This window comes from Microtus oregoni, unplaced genomic scaffold, assembly GCF_018167655.1.
Source record: "Microtus oregoni isolate MIOR12 unplaced genomic scaffold, Mior012 000070F_ref0000104, whole genome shotgun sequence".
NCBI lineage: Eukaryota > Metazoa > Chordata > Mammalia > Rodentia > Cricetidae > Microtus > Microtus oregoni.
The window spans coordinates 4,121,734-4,135,893 of record NW_024543977.1 but is presented as its reverse complement, the minus strand read 5'-3'; the positions used below and the strand labels follow the sequence as shown (position 1 = coordinate 4,135,893).

At 40.9% G+C, this 14,160-nt stretch overlaps 1 protein-coding gene across 11 annotated transcripts in view; it reads left to right on the top strand.

Moving 5' to 3' along the window:
• Positions 1-12,397, top strand: part of Crem (cAMP responsive element modulator) — a 72,456-nt gene extending 60,059 nt beyond the window's left edge. For 4 of the 11 annotated variants that reach the window (XM_041641542.1, XM_041641531.1, XM_041641537.1 and 1 more), the window contains exons 2-4: positions 3,136-3,171; positions 6,025-6,181; positions 11,272-11,810. In XM_041641542.1, coding sequence (XP_041497476.1) covers positions 3,136-3,171; positions 6,025-6,181; positions 11,272-11,416 — 338 coding nt within the window. In that variant the 3' untranslated portion in view covers positions 11,417-11,810. Of the gene's footprint in view, positions 1-3,135; positions 3,172-6,024; positions 6,182-11,271 lie in introns of all 11 variants that reach the window. The other 7 variants (XM_041641540.1, XM_041641534.1, XM_041641539.1 and 4 more) reach the window with 3 other exon arrangements.
• Positions 12,398-14,160: the final 1,763 nt, after the last annotated feature.

Sequence of the window (14,160 nt, the reverse complement as noted above, 5' to 3'; positions counted from 1 at the left end):
TGCCATATTGAAAGAAATAAATGAAATTTCCATCCTTTATTATTAATGAGTGAGAACTGCACATGACTTAGGAACATTTTTTTTTTTTTTTTTTAAATATTTATTTATTTATTATGTATACAATATTCTGTCTGTGTGTATGTCTACAGGCCAGAAGAGGGCACCAGACCTCATTACAGATGGTTGTGAGCCACCATGTGGTTGCCGGGAATTGAACTCAGGACCTTTGGAAGAGCAGGCAATGCTCTTAACCACTGAGCCATCTCTCCAGCCCACTTAGGAACATTTTTAGCAGCGTAACAGAGGCTACATTAGGCCTCTGGATTCTTGGCTATGGGCTAGTCTGGGTTGTCAAGGCAAGGACATTTTTTAGATCAGTGCCTTGAAAATCTTTGCTCACAATCAGCGTTTTGTATCATGACATGGCATGTTTTTCTTACTCTGGGTTTATATAAAACAGGTTTCCTACCCAACAGTAAACAAAGACACAGATTTCTTTCTAATTTATCTATTTATTTTTGCTTTAAATGTTAGCTTGTTCCATTCAATTGATTTTCTGACCCCTGGTTTATAGTGTATGCCTGAGATTCAGACCTAAACCAGGCTTCTTATGTTAATGACTGTCCCAGAGAATACATTTGTAGCACCTCTAATAGGATCATGGAATCCATCACACAAATGATATTGTTGCTGGGTGGTGCTGGGATCTGCAGAGGCGGGTGGATCTCTGTGAGTTCAAGGCTAGCCTTATCTACAGAGAGAGTTCCAGTATGGTCGGAGTTGTTACACAGAGAAACCCTTTGTCAGAAAAACAAAAACAAACAAACAAACAAAAAAACCAAAAAGAATGATATTGTTGATTTTGTTGGCTGTAATTTAAATTTGTTTTTCTTTTTCTTTTTGGTTTTATTCATAATTGATTATGTTAGGAGCTTAATTTCCTGTCTTAGACACTGGATTGCAATGTTATATTCAAGAGCGGTTTCAGAATTGTTAAACAAACTTTTCAAATATTCAGATTTGGGAAATACTGTGTTAATATTTGATGCTGGAGAACAGGGAATACATACCACCTTTGCAGTTTCTGTTAAGAAAATTTGACATAAGGGGATAGTTTTGATTAGAGTTTAACTTTACAAGTTGGTATTAAAGCAATTTATACCTGTATTGGAAGTAGATAGAAGAATAACCTGCCTGTGTTCAAGTAAGGCTTTAAAGCTCATACAATAGTTACTGCGCTGTCTCCACTTGGTAATACGTTTTAATACAATGTTTAGGATAGTTATTTTACTTTCTCCCTGTCTTATTTACCTATCTGAATATATTGCCTAATAAAGTAACTATGTCAACACTTCTACATTTGTGTAAATATATATATATATATATAAACTATGTAAGATATTTATTATAAGTAAGTGTAAATAAAGAAGGAGCCATCAAAGTACTCAAATTATAAAGTAGACACAGGAAGAAGGAAATAGAGGTTGAAACACTGGAGGCTTACATGGAGGAAGCCATACTAAACACTGGGAAAGGAGAGGCATTTTACATTTATGCTCACAGACCACACAGGGCGTGTCCTACTGCGTAGGTGGTAGGGATGTGAGGAAATGCGGGTCAGACTCGGCAGGTGCTCTTCTGAGTTACAGCGCTGGCCAGCAGTGAAGCAGCTCTGGTCTTCACAATCCTTTGCATTTACCAGACACTGATATATAATTAGCTAATGTAGCATGGGTCATAATAGCATGCTAGACACAGCTAAATGAAGCTAGCACCACTTTAAGTAATGGGTTCCCCCAGGCTATTATTCTGATAAGGCAGTAGGGCATTTATTTGTCTTTCTGTAGGACCTTGAATTTCAGCTTTCATAATTACCTGTCTTTTTCATAAATTTCCTGACTTTCACTGAATAAACAACCTGAGAAGTCTCTTTATGTGTAACTTGGGTTGAATATGGTAATTATTTGACATTGTATATAAATCCATCAAATTATCATTGTACAACTTGAATATATATAATTTTAAATTGTTGACTATACCTCAAATAAATAAAAGTTGAGAATATTTATTTAAAACTGATTTATTACTAGTTTGTGTGCGTGAACACGTGTAACTCATGCCATGGCCTGCATGTGGATGTCAGAGAACAGATCTGAGGAGTGGTTCTCTTATTATATCTTGGGTTCCAGGAGATCAAACTCAGGTTGTCAGGTTTATGTGATAAGTACTTTTGTATCCTGAACTGTTTTGCTGGCCTTAAACTGAAAATATTTAATGACTTAATTCTGTATGGTCTATATGTTTTGGGACTTGAAACATGGTTGAAAATGTTCACTGCTTGCTTAGTCACTTTTTTGTAGGATTTTGATTTTCCACAGAAAAAGGAGCAAAGGGAAGGGAAATTTTCTGACAGAGTGGGACACAAGGCATGGAGAGGCCTGGTGTGGGAACTAGGGGCACTGATGTGCTTCTTAAGAGGGAGAAAACTGGGGGAGGGGCAAGGAAGGTGCCGGTAGCTTTCTGAGCTTTAGAAAAGCCACTTTTCCTCAGTTACAAGTATGATTGCTAAGTTACCCCTGTTATTTCCTGAGCTTTCCACAGTGAAATGACATAAAAGTAGAGACTTTGATATGTTTGGTGGTTCATGTTCTCGATCCCAGTACTCTGGAGGCTGGAGCAGAAAACACCAAAGCAAGCCAACAAAGCCCCTTGTATTCAGTCAATGTGTATCTCGATAAATAAGAAATTGAATAAAATGACAGACCTTTGGGGGTGTTGATGAATAGCTTATCTTTGGAAGCTATCAGAATAGGTGATATTTTGGGATATTTGTTATGTCTCTGTTTCTGTCTCTGACTTGTTTTTTCTAAGGACTAGGAGTCATGTGCTTTGGTTCACAGACTTCTTAGAAGGGGAACACCTAAAGGGAAGGGTTATTGGTGGTGTTCTAAGCCTTTAGCTAAACATAGTGTAAGTATAACTTAGAGCATCGTCTTTCAGACATGAAGGGAGGGACTGGAAGGGAACCAATGCATCAAGTGTCTGCTGTGTACCAGGCACTGAGCTAGACATTTTGAGATATATTACGGGGTTTCTTGTGAGTATGAAATGAGATAATGTATCCCCATTTTACAGATGAGGAGACTGACCTTGCCCCAAGTCACATGGCTGGTAAGTGGCAGAGCTGGACTATAACCCAGACCCCAAATCCAGTGCTTTTTCTTCTGTACCGTGTTAGAGCTTGGCAAGCGAGGTATGAAGTTCATGATCAGAATCGACAGCTCCAGGAATTGTTTTTCATGCCAGGAGTTAGATGATTGGAAACATCAGAACTCCCTGCCTCTGAGATGCTATGCTTGGTACATATAACATGCCTCAAGAAAGAACAATGTCTTTTGTCAAGACATGCCAGATTGAATGAGCATGTGGCATCTCATGGGATTTACTGTGTCTTTGTGTTAAAGACACAGCTGCAATAAGATGTCCACATCCATAGCAAGAAGCTTATTAAATACTCCAGATGACAGCATGTCTGTTCCATATCCCAGGGAGTTTAAACTTGACTTGGTAGGGTATACATAAATTCGTTAGGCATCCTGCATACCAAGTCCTATGCTAGGCTCCAGAGTGTAAAGTGCCAAGATAGCATTCCTGACCTGTCTGGAAGTTCTTGCCTCCCTGAGATAAACTTGGAGTATACTATTACAGCAAAGCATATTTTTTTATTATCTTCAGTTATGATTTTTGACCCCTATACATGACCTATGGCTTCTCAAGAAATAAAAATGAAACTCTAAAGTCAGGTGTGGTGGCACCTGCTTATAAACCCCAACACTCAGACTGAAGCAAGAAAATTGAAAGTTTAATGCTAATCTGAGTTATATAGAAGGAGTTTGCCTAAAAAGCCCTTGCAAAAATAGTTTGGACACTCTTAGTACTTAGATGGGAATAGGAGTTGGACTTTATAAATAGTGCATGAATAAAATTATGTCACCAGGGAATGTAGGATGGTTCTTTGAAATTCCCACTGAATTTATAGTGTTGGGCACTGATGCTAAGATAAACATATTCTTGTAACTTGTTTCAAAGAACTCTGACATGTAGAGTCCCTCAAAATAAGTCTCTTTCCCCCATCATTTGGGTGTACATCACTAAGATTACATTTGCATATATAGGATTTATCCATTATTTAGTGAAAGTATATCATTGGGTCATTGGGTTGAAACAGGAATCTATCTTAACTCCTAATTTACACTCCTTGTTGATTGAACTATTGAGTTGTAATCCTGGACTTGTATTAGAAGGAATAGAATGAATACCGGAGCACAGTGAAGTCAAGCGCCCCTTCTCTCTCGCACTAATGCACCTGATACATCAGCCTGTGCAGAGGCAAAGCAGCTAAGCTGTTGCCCAACAGGTTTGAAGAAAGCCTCATTTGGGATTACCCTTGTCCCTATGCTCCCAAGTCTGGCCCTCCAAGGGCTGCTGTGGCTTCTGCAGACAGACAAAAGGGTTTTGTTTGTTTTTTAAATACTGTTTCTCATATCCATTGCATCTGTGAACTGTCTCTGCCTGTCTTCCCTTAAAAAATGAAAAGAATGCCCTTAACAGCTTTTGTACATCCTGTTTCACATATTTCAGAAAATACCCAATGTATACATTGAAAGTACAGTGAAACTATTCCCTCCTCCCTTTCCTGCCGTTCTCTCCCTGTCTTTTAGAAGAGCGTCTGTATTTAGGATCTGGTAGTGATAGGAAACCCCTCACCCCCTCTGCACATCTCTAGTATTGTTTTTACACTTGTTTATGAGCAGTTTCAAAGACCGCTGGAAGCAGGTGTGCATTCAGGCTGCCAGCAAGACACAGTGCAGGGGTGTGTAAGCCCTGCCTTCGTCACTGGGCAGTTTGTGCTGGGGCATTGTTTCAGCATTTATTGACTTGTAACCTCCTTCCTCGTATGTGGGTAAAGAAAAGGGGGAGGGCTGTGGCCTCCTGTTTCAGCCCTTATCTCCTCTCACAAGATGATCAGCAGAATAAGCAGATGTTAATTAAGTTGTTAGTTTATCTGTTGTTTTATTCTTAAATGTTTAAAACTTGCACATCCGGTGAGATTTCCATGTGTCTACTGTTTGCAACTGTAATGAAAATAAATTTAGGACTTCCCCCAAGAAGCCAGTTTACTCTTTTTCTTCCATTTTTCCTGTGAACTTTAACTTTAACTGAATCTATAGCCAGTTAGATCCCTTTCCTCGACTTAGTCTTTTATCCCCCCCCCTTTTTTATTTTTTGTAATTGAAAGGCTTTGAATATCTGTTTCAGGTGTAAGCACAGGGAAGTCCTAGTTGGAACATCCAGAGGATGGCTCTGTCCTCCTTAGAGTATATGTGATGACATACCAGATCTGCCTTTTCCTGGCATGCTAGGGTCTTTGTGAACTGGTTGTGAAATAGCTGTCATGAACAGTTTTCAGTGTCCATATATATTCACACACAAAATAGGTCCCATTAAAGGCAGCGGCAGTCCTCAAATGCTCACTATTTGTAGTAATCTTCAGGTTGTTTCCATTTGTGAACATCTCCTCCCACCTTGCCACTGAGTGAGGTCACATTGGCGTCTTTGATCTTGCCATAGTGGAAGTGTTTCTGCTGTGGAACTCACTAGACTCTGCAGAACAAGGCTCTCCACTCCTGCCCCCACAGAGTAATTCCTTGGAGTCAGCAGCACACCGCTGATGCAGCTAACTGAACTGTAATTGGAAAGCCTATCTGCTTTAACCTGAGAGAAGTGCTAAAATGTGCTAGGACATTTTCTAAAATGTGAAGAAGCTAAAGTATTTGTAGCTTTGTTCTAATTTGATAATTTCTTGATATTTAAGGCCCCTGTAATACTAAGAACAATTATTTTTGCTTCTACCAAAGAATCTCTACTAACATCTATAAACTATACTATTTCTAGGTTAATTTTATGTGCTGTATTAGCTAGTGAAGTGGCGATATAAGCTTATAATACCTTGTTTCATTGCAGCTGCCACAGGTGACATGCCAACTTACCAGATCCGGGCTCCTACTACTGCTTTGCCACAAGGAGTGGTGATGGCTGCCTCACCAGGAAGTCTGCACAGTCCCCAGCAACTAGCAGAAGAAGCAACTCGCAAGCGGGAGCTGAGGCTGATGAAAAACAGGTAAAGTACTGGGTAAGAGCCAGTACGTTAGTACCCACTGTGGGAAGCACCATCTGCTGCCGTGTGCTCTGCTAAGCCATTTCTCAGGTTCAGTGTTCTGTGGCCTCTTGTGTGTGCTCATGCTCTGCCTGTGAGGCTGGTTTGTCTTCTGCTGAGTTTGTGGTCATTGCATAAGCAGGAGATACTTTCCTTTATATTGTAACGGTTGTTAAAAGATGCTATTTTTTAATACAATATTATTAGATTCTTGGTTATAAGTAAAGCTTGATTTATATATTTTGCTAAAAAGTACTGTGACAAGTAAATTTTTAAATTTTATTTTAATTTAAATTTTAGCACCCCTTCCCCAAATCAGTATTGTGGATAGAACCTAGGACCTAGGGCATGCTAGGTAAACATCTAGATACATCTCTGACCCTGAATTTTTAGCTTCTTTATTAGCAAAATAAATTTAAGTGTTAAAGCATTTTATATTTTATCCTTTTAGCCATTTTGTATTGTTTTTACTCCATTATGAAGTAGTACATGCTCTTTTGACAAATTCTAGTGAAGTATAAATACAAAACAACAAAAATCACTCATGCCCCTGCCGTCTAGGTAGTTAGTGTTATAGTAGGTGTGCTTGCAGTCTTCTCCTCTGTCCTCCTGCCTCAGCTTCCGGAGTCAGCCTCTTGACTACCACTGCTTCTCTCACTTACTATTGCTCCATGGATATGTGTCATTGTTCATACATTAGCATATCATATTATACAACAAACTTAAACAATATTTTATTTTTGTGACTTGCATATTCATTTTTTAGTTCTTTTTATGGAGAATGATACAACTTAGTTTGATTTTCAAAATGAACAGAATTGTCCAAGAGTTTCCTGGTATATTTTGTTGCCTGTTCTTCAGTGTTAAATTATATTCTTATTGTAAGAAAGCAGTAAGGTAGATTCAACTGCTTTGCTTGTCTGCGGCATAAGCAGACTGTGTTCATTGACTATCCAATGTTACCAACTAGTTAATCTACAGATTTGGCAGCTGAATCCCTGAAACTCACTGTTTTATAAACAGGGGCCCAACTTAGGTGATTGTGTTCACTGCGGTCCTTTAAAAGACAGTTGGGGTGCTAGAAAGATGAGTCAGCAGTTGAGAGAATCTAGTGTTCTTGTAGGTGACCTGAGTTTTGCTTCCAGCAACCATATCAGTTGGCTCACAGTACCTTGTAACTCCAGCCCCTTTTCTGGCTTCTGTAGGCACCCATGCATGCTTGCATACAGATACTTACACACACACACACACACACACACACACACACACACAACCTTAAAGTAAGGACTGGAGAGATGGCGCACTTGCTGTTCTTGCTGAGGACCTTGGTTTGATTCCCAGCTTCACATGGTGGGTTACAACTGCCTCTGGCCCCATTTCTCAGGCAGCTGCTGTCCTCTTCTGGTTTCTCTGGGCACCAGGCATGCATGTGGTGCCCAGACATAAATATTGGCAAAACACCATACAGATAAAAATAGGGCTGGGTGTGGTAACACACACCTCTCGTGCCAGCACTTGGGAGGGAGAGGCAAATGGATCTCTGTGAGTTTGAGGCCAGCCTGGTCTACACATTAGAGTTCTAGGCTAACCAGGGTGACAAAAACAACTACCACCAACACAACAAAAGAGTTTATAAAAAACAAACATAAATCTTTTTAAAGATTCAATATGATATACTGTGTGACTCCATAAGACCAAACTTACTGCTTGCCTAGATCTTTGGATGGAGTTTGTACACTAGAAGTAGGATCATAAAAATAGAAACATTTATCAATAGTTTGTCTCAGAAATCCAGACAGAGTGTCTGGGGAGACAGTGCAGAGAGCAAGAGCTTGTTGCTCTTCAGAGGACCCCAGTTTGGTTCCTAGCACACACATCAAGCTGCTTAAAACTGCTTGTAACTGCAGCTCCAGGGCATCTAGCACCCGCTCACAGGTACCCATACACTTATGACACTCTCTGGCTCTGGCTCTCTCTCAAATGTATAGAAAAGGCTAAATGGGTGGAGCCCACAAGACTGCCTTGTGTTATGACTGCTTTGTTAATCCTTAATCCATGTGATAGCACACACCTGTATTTAAAATATATAATCAATAATTAATAGAATATATTTTGGCTACAAATAGCTAAGGGAAATAGAGGCTAAAATATCCAGTCAGGTCTTTGATCTTTATGGCAGGGGTAGAGGTATGTGCTGCCAGACCAAAAGTTCACGGCATCCCGGGGACCCAGGCTTCCCCTTGATGCTGCATCTTCAGTGTGTACACTTGGCTATCATGACCACAGGATGACTACTTCTGCTCTAGGCGGTGTCAGAAGGAAGATGGGAGGATGGCTATGGCCAACAAGTGCAGCTGGCTCAGTCGTCTCTTCAGAGGATTCTTTTCTAGAAGACATTTATTGCAGCTTTTACCTACGTTTCTTTAGCTCTAAGGGCTTTTGAGGAGCATTGTTTAGCACTAGAGTTACACTGGAGAAAAGCAGTAGCCTGTGGCTCTTGGTGACTCAGCTTCGGCTTAGCGTTTCCAGCGCTTGCTCCTCCAGTTTCCTCAGTTTCACAGCTCTAGTGAGGTCTCACTCTGCAGGTAATGAGCTGGTGTTGGAAATGGCTAAGTGGCAAGCTGACCAAGGTCATAGAGCCAGAGGAGCCAGAAGTAGGGTATGCTGTCTAACAGTTCTTTCTTCCAGCCTTCCTCTGTCCTTACACCAGGGTCACCTCAAATAACCTTGGTGCAAAGCTTCAGACTGGACCTCATGGAGAGGATGCAGATTTTGTAGTTAGCATGAATGAGCTCATATATTGGCTGATGTTGATACTTAATTATATCCCTACCATAGTGGTCAGCAGTAACTTTTATTCCTTTATAGCCTGGTTATTTTGTCTTTGGCTTTGAGACTGTCTGACTGTGTAACCCAGGCTGACCTCAGACTTGTGCTCCTCCTGCCTCTCGTCACCTCCTGAGTGCTGGCAGTACAGGTGTACAGCCCACTGGGTTCTTTATCCTTTTCCTGTAGTTCCCCTTGTCCTTTCCTCCCCATGCTGAGGATGGACTCAAATTCAGGCCTGCAAACTGAGCTAGCTATTAATAGTAGAAGCAGGTGTTTTCCACAGCTGAGAATACTTAGGAATGTACCAACCTCTTGTGTGATCACTTTGTACCGAGGACACTTTGACTCTGGTTACCTCACACACACAGTGTAAGATGTGAAGTGTGGATATTTACAGTAAGTAGCTCAGTAAGCAAGAGTTTAAAAGCTAACCACCCACAACATTGCTATATGTATTTAAACTTTCACTTAATGTTTGTATAGAAAGACTTAGAATTTAGCATATTTATTTAATGATGAAACATAGAAACTTATAAATAAATTTCTCTTCTTGGTGAAAGAGAATTGAGTTGCATTCTCCAGCTGGCAGATTTGGGTGCTTGGATGCGCTGTTGCTCTCGCTGTGTTCCCCTGGATTGCTGCAGCCACTGCTTGTCAGTCTCCTTTTTCTTTTACCTGCTTTAGTTTTTCATTACCTCGTTGTCCAGCCTTGGTGAACTCACTCTTGGTTAGGAAATGGGGCTTGTTCTTTCCCTGCAGTCCACTGGGATTTCAGCATTCCTTTTCCGCTGACTTGCATTGCATAGAGGAAATAGAAATCCAGTCCATGACTGGGTCTATTGCATGTGTCACCGTGGGGGGTTAGTGTTGCCGACCAGCACTGAGGCAATGGTATTTAGACACGCAACATTACCTTTGTGAAATTCAGTTGAGTGGCAATGACTGACAGTTTCTGAGATCTGAGCATTCCCAAATAAAGCTTTATCAGAGGGCCCCTTCTGTAGAGGAGTTAAGTGAAATCGATTCCTGTAATCATGCATGAAAGTGATTAACTTGTCTTCACTGGTTTTAGTCATTTGGTTGCTTCTTGATCTATCTTTTCCCTTGGATTGCTTAAAGTTCTGTAAAATGTGTTTAATGTGCATTAAATGCAGTGGTTAGAGAAGAGCACAGGAGCACTCTTTCCTTTAGCTAGCAACTTCCATTCTAGTTAGTTATTTATTTACGATAGGCTATAATATATGCTAGACTAGCCTTCTGCTTATACAGTAGCTGAGGCTGCCCTTGACCTTCCTTTTATTTTTTAAATTACTTTTTAAATGTGTGTCAGTGTTTGACCTTAATACATGTCTGTGCACCACTAGTGTGCCTGGTAGTCACTGTAACCAGAAGAAGGTATTGGATGCTCTGGAACTGCAGTTACAGACAGTTGTGAGCCATCATGTGGATGCTTGGGATTGAATCTTCCAGGTCCTCTGGATGAACACCCAGTGCTCTTAACCCCTCCAGTCCCTGGCTTTGTGTATCTGAGTCTCCTGTCTCCATCGCCAAGGGCCAGCTATGCAGACATGCACCACCATGCCAACTTCCTTTTTCATAACTTCAATTGTGGTATTCTGACACTTGTGAATTTGAATTATCTGCATGTTACTCCATTTTGTAATTTTCACAAGTACTGCCGTAGGCATGTATGTGTTTTATTTATTGTTCTAATTTATCTATGTTGTGTTTTTTATGCAGAAAAATGTCCCTGGAAGTCAGGATTGATCATACATTGTTGAGATTTAGTCTTGAAGCATACAGCTGTTCAATATTGGCACTTGAGATTTCATAGGATTCTGAGAATCATTTTCATCAAATGAAATTTTCTCATTGTGATGAGTATGTGTATCTTTGGACATCCAAAAATTAGCTGAGAGGATTGTGAGGATCTGTAAATGTCTTAAGAGAGCTTCAGCTAGGTGTGTGGTCCTCTGGTGGTTGTTTATTGAACACAGAGGGTCATTCTTATTATGACACTATTTGGGTAAAACTGCCAGTGCTCTTCAGTTGTTCTGTCGTTCTACACAAGGCTCGTGTTTTACTCAGTTGTTGTGTGGCTTTGTATACCTGTCCTCAGATCAATTGGCTGTTGAATGGGGAGAAGGGGGGCAGATGTTCATGGAGCCACTCTGGATTGTGCTGGGAGGTTGTTCTTGTAGTCATTTGCCTTGTGTTGGTTCCAGGGAAGCTGCCCGGGAGTGTCGCAGGAAGAAGAAAGAATATGTCAAATGTCTTGAAAATCGTGTGGCTGTGCTTGAAAACCAAAACAAGACTCTCATTGAGGAACTCAAGGCCCTCAAAGATCTTTATTGCCATAAAGCAGAGTAACTGTGTTTGACTTGGACCTTGTTTACTGTGAAGTCTAATCGAGGCAGGCGATGCAGCATCCTCCTAATGGCCGTGTGGACTTGTAGATGGGTCACTTACCCCTTGCTTAAGAATCCAGTTTGGTTTAGGGTGTGAATTGGGAGTACTATTCCATGGGTTGCAATGCAGCTCTACTTACATTACCAAGCTTGCTTTATTGTCAATCGCATGCAATATATGTTTTGTTTGCCCTTCTGCTTCTACTTTTTCCAGGGAAGCTGCTAAAGAATGTCGACGTCGAAAGAAAGAATATGTAAAGTGTCTGGAGAGTCGAGTTGCAGTGCTGGAAGTTCAGAACAAGAAGCTCATAGAGGAACTTGAAACCTTGAAAGACATTTGCTCTCCCAAAACAGATTAGTAGAAATATTTAACTATGAACTGATTACAGCATGTACAGTTGCTTTTGAATGCAATACAATATATAGCCGGCAAGAATTATGGCTTTTTCCTTTGTATCATTCATCTGACTTTCTAATATCTAACATTCCTAAAATACTTTATTGTATTTAATTAGCTCTTACCTCTAAGGTCAATTTTCTTAGAAGAGACAAACTGTAAAAAAATGTATGTAACAAATTCTTAAAATGAATTATTTGTAAGACTTGTTTCAGTGCAACATATTTGCAGTTCCCAGTCTCTCTGTCATGAATAGTGTTCTATGCAATAAAAATTTTGCAGGTTTTAAGAATCATTTTAGGAAAGGATGATCAAAGGCAGTGCATCCAGCAGTACAATAAAATTAAACTGCAGAAATACCTCAGGAAAGAATGAGAGGAAGTGTATCTTGATGACCTGGCTATGTGAGAAGAATAGCCTAGAAATGAATTTGTGCATTTATAGATTTTTATAATCGTCACTTTGTAAAGAAAATATTGTATTGCTGTCCTTGAATGCCATAGTTGAAGACAGTTTTCAATAGAACCATGTTGGTTGCTCTTTGTAGTATTTGGTGTTTCTTTAAATATCTGAACATTTACTATAGCTTTCTACTTTGTATGTAGTGCAAGTAATCCTACAGAAGTTTTGTCTGCTTCACTCTTATACAATGCGAGAGACTACATATTTTTATTATCTGTAATGAGTTCCAGGAGTATGAACTTATTGCTACACTGGGTCACAAGCCTTGCAAATACTGAGTCATTTCATCAGAAGGACAACTGCAGGGTTCTAGGAGCAGAGTTGAGTGTAGATCACTTTTTTAGGATGTGCGAGGCTCCATGTTCAGTCAACAGCACTGTAACAAAACTGAGTGACAGTGTTTGAAAGGGAAGGCCTGGAGCTCTGCACTGGGCGGGAGGCTGAGATCAGAGGTCAGCCTTTGTGCTGCACCAGGCTTCCTGCAGATGGTCTGGAAAGTCCCTGCTGATGATCTTCCATTGTCAATTATTACTAGCAGCTTCAGGTACGTTAAAACCTAAAAAAATAATGCAAGATCTCATTTTTTTTCTTATACAACAACTTGAAGTCTACTTAGATCAACTTCGTTTTGCCTTTTGGAATGCATTTATCACCTAGGTTCAGGCTGGCCTTGAACTCACAATCCTCTGGCCTTAGTGCATTTACTTACAGATGTGGGCCAGAATGTTCCTATATGATGTTAACCATATGATGCTGTCATCTTTCGTTCACTTGCAGTTACTGACTGTGCACTACTGCTGGAGTCCACTGTAGCTTCTGTTGTTGGCTTCTGATTTGTTAAGACTCTGCCCCACCTCCCTCGGTTTATCATGGATCTGGTAATGAGTATAGGGAGGTACAAAGATAGGGAGTGGTAGCGGGCACTCGCCGCTCCCATCATCCTTTCCTCTAAGTCCAGATGGAGGTGTCAGGTCTGGCTTTGCTGTCATGATAGAACCCACACAGAACAAACTAGGGGTAGTTAGTTTAGCTCACAGTTCCAGGCTATGAGTTTGTCAGACAGGAAAGCCAAGGCAACAGGCATTTGCAGCAGCTAGTCACATCCACAGACCAGAGCAGAGAGAGAGAATGTGTGCCTGTTACCAGTGTCCAGCTCTTTTCCTCTCTTCTGGCACAGTTCCAGACTCAGCCCAGCCAGTGGTGCTCTCGGCAGTGTATTCATTAATATAGTAAGGCAGTCTCCCACAGACACGCCTGCAGGCAACCTCAGCATCGGACAAACTAACCAACAGAAATAGAGAGATGGCTCGGCAGTTAAGAGCAGTTGCTGCCCCTTCTGAGCAGCTGTGCTTGGTTATAACACCATCTCCAGGGGATCTGATGCTATCTTCTGACCCCTGTGGGCGTCAGGCATACATGTAGTGCATATGCGTGCATGCAGGCAAACCGACACATAAAAATAAATCTTAAAAAAAGAATTCCTAACCACCATGGTAGGAAATGCCAGTTTTATTTTCAGTTTCCTTTCCTGTGCTCTTCAGCTCTGAATTCCCTTTATCACCATTTGTCACTTCCTCTACAGGGAGTCGAGGAGACAATACAGGAAGGAAACGGGAAAGGAAAACCCCAGGTTTCAGGTGCCATCCAGGGACTGTGGTGCAGTTGTCTGCTGAGAGTGGTAAACATGGGAAGAGCCGCAGGAAGTGGGAGACAGTGTGGAAGCTTGAGGCAGTGGGGGCAGAGATCCCAGGGGAGTGCAGGACCCGTGGTTCACTGCAGGCTGGGTTCTGGGTCCAGGCAGTACAGTGAACACTCCTACAAGATTTAGTTTAGCTCCACTTCTAAAA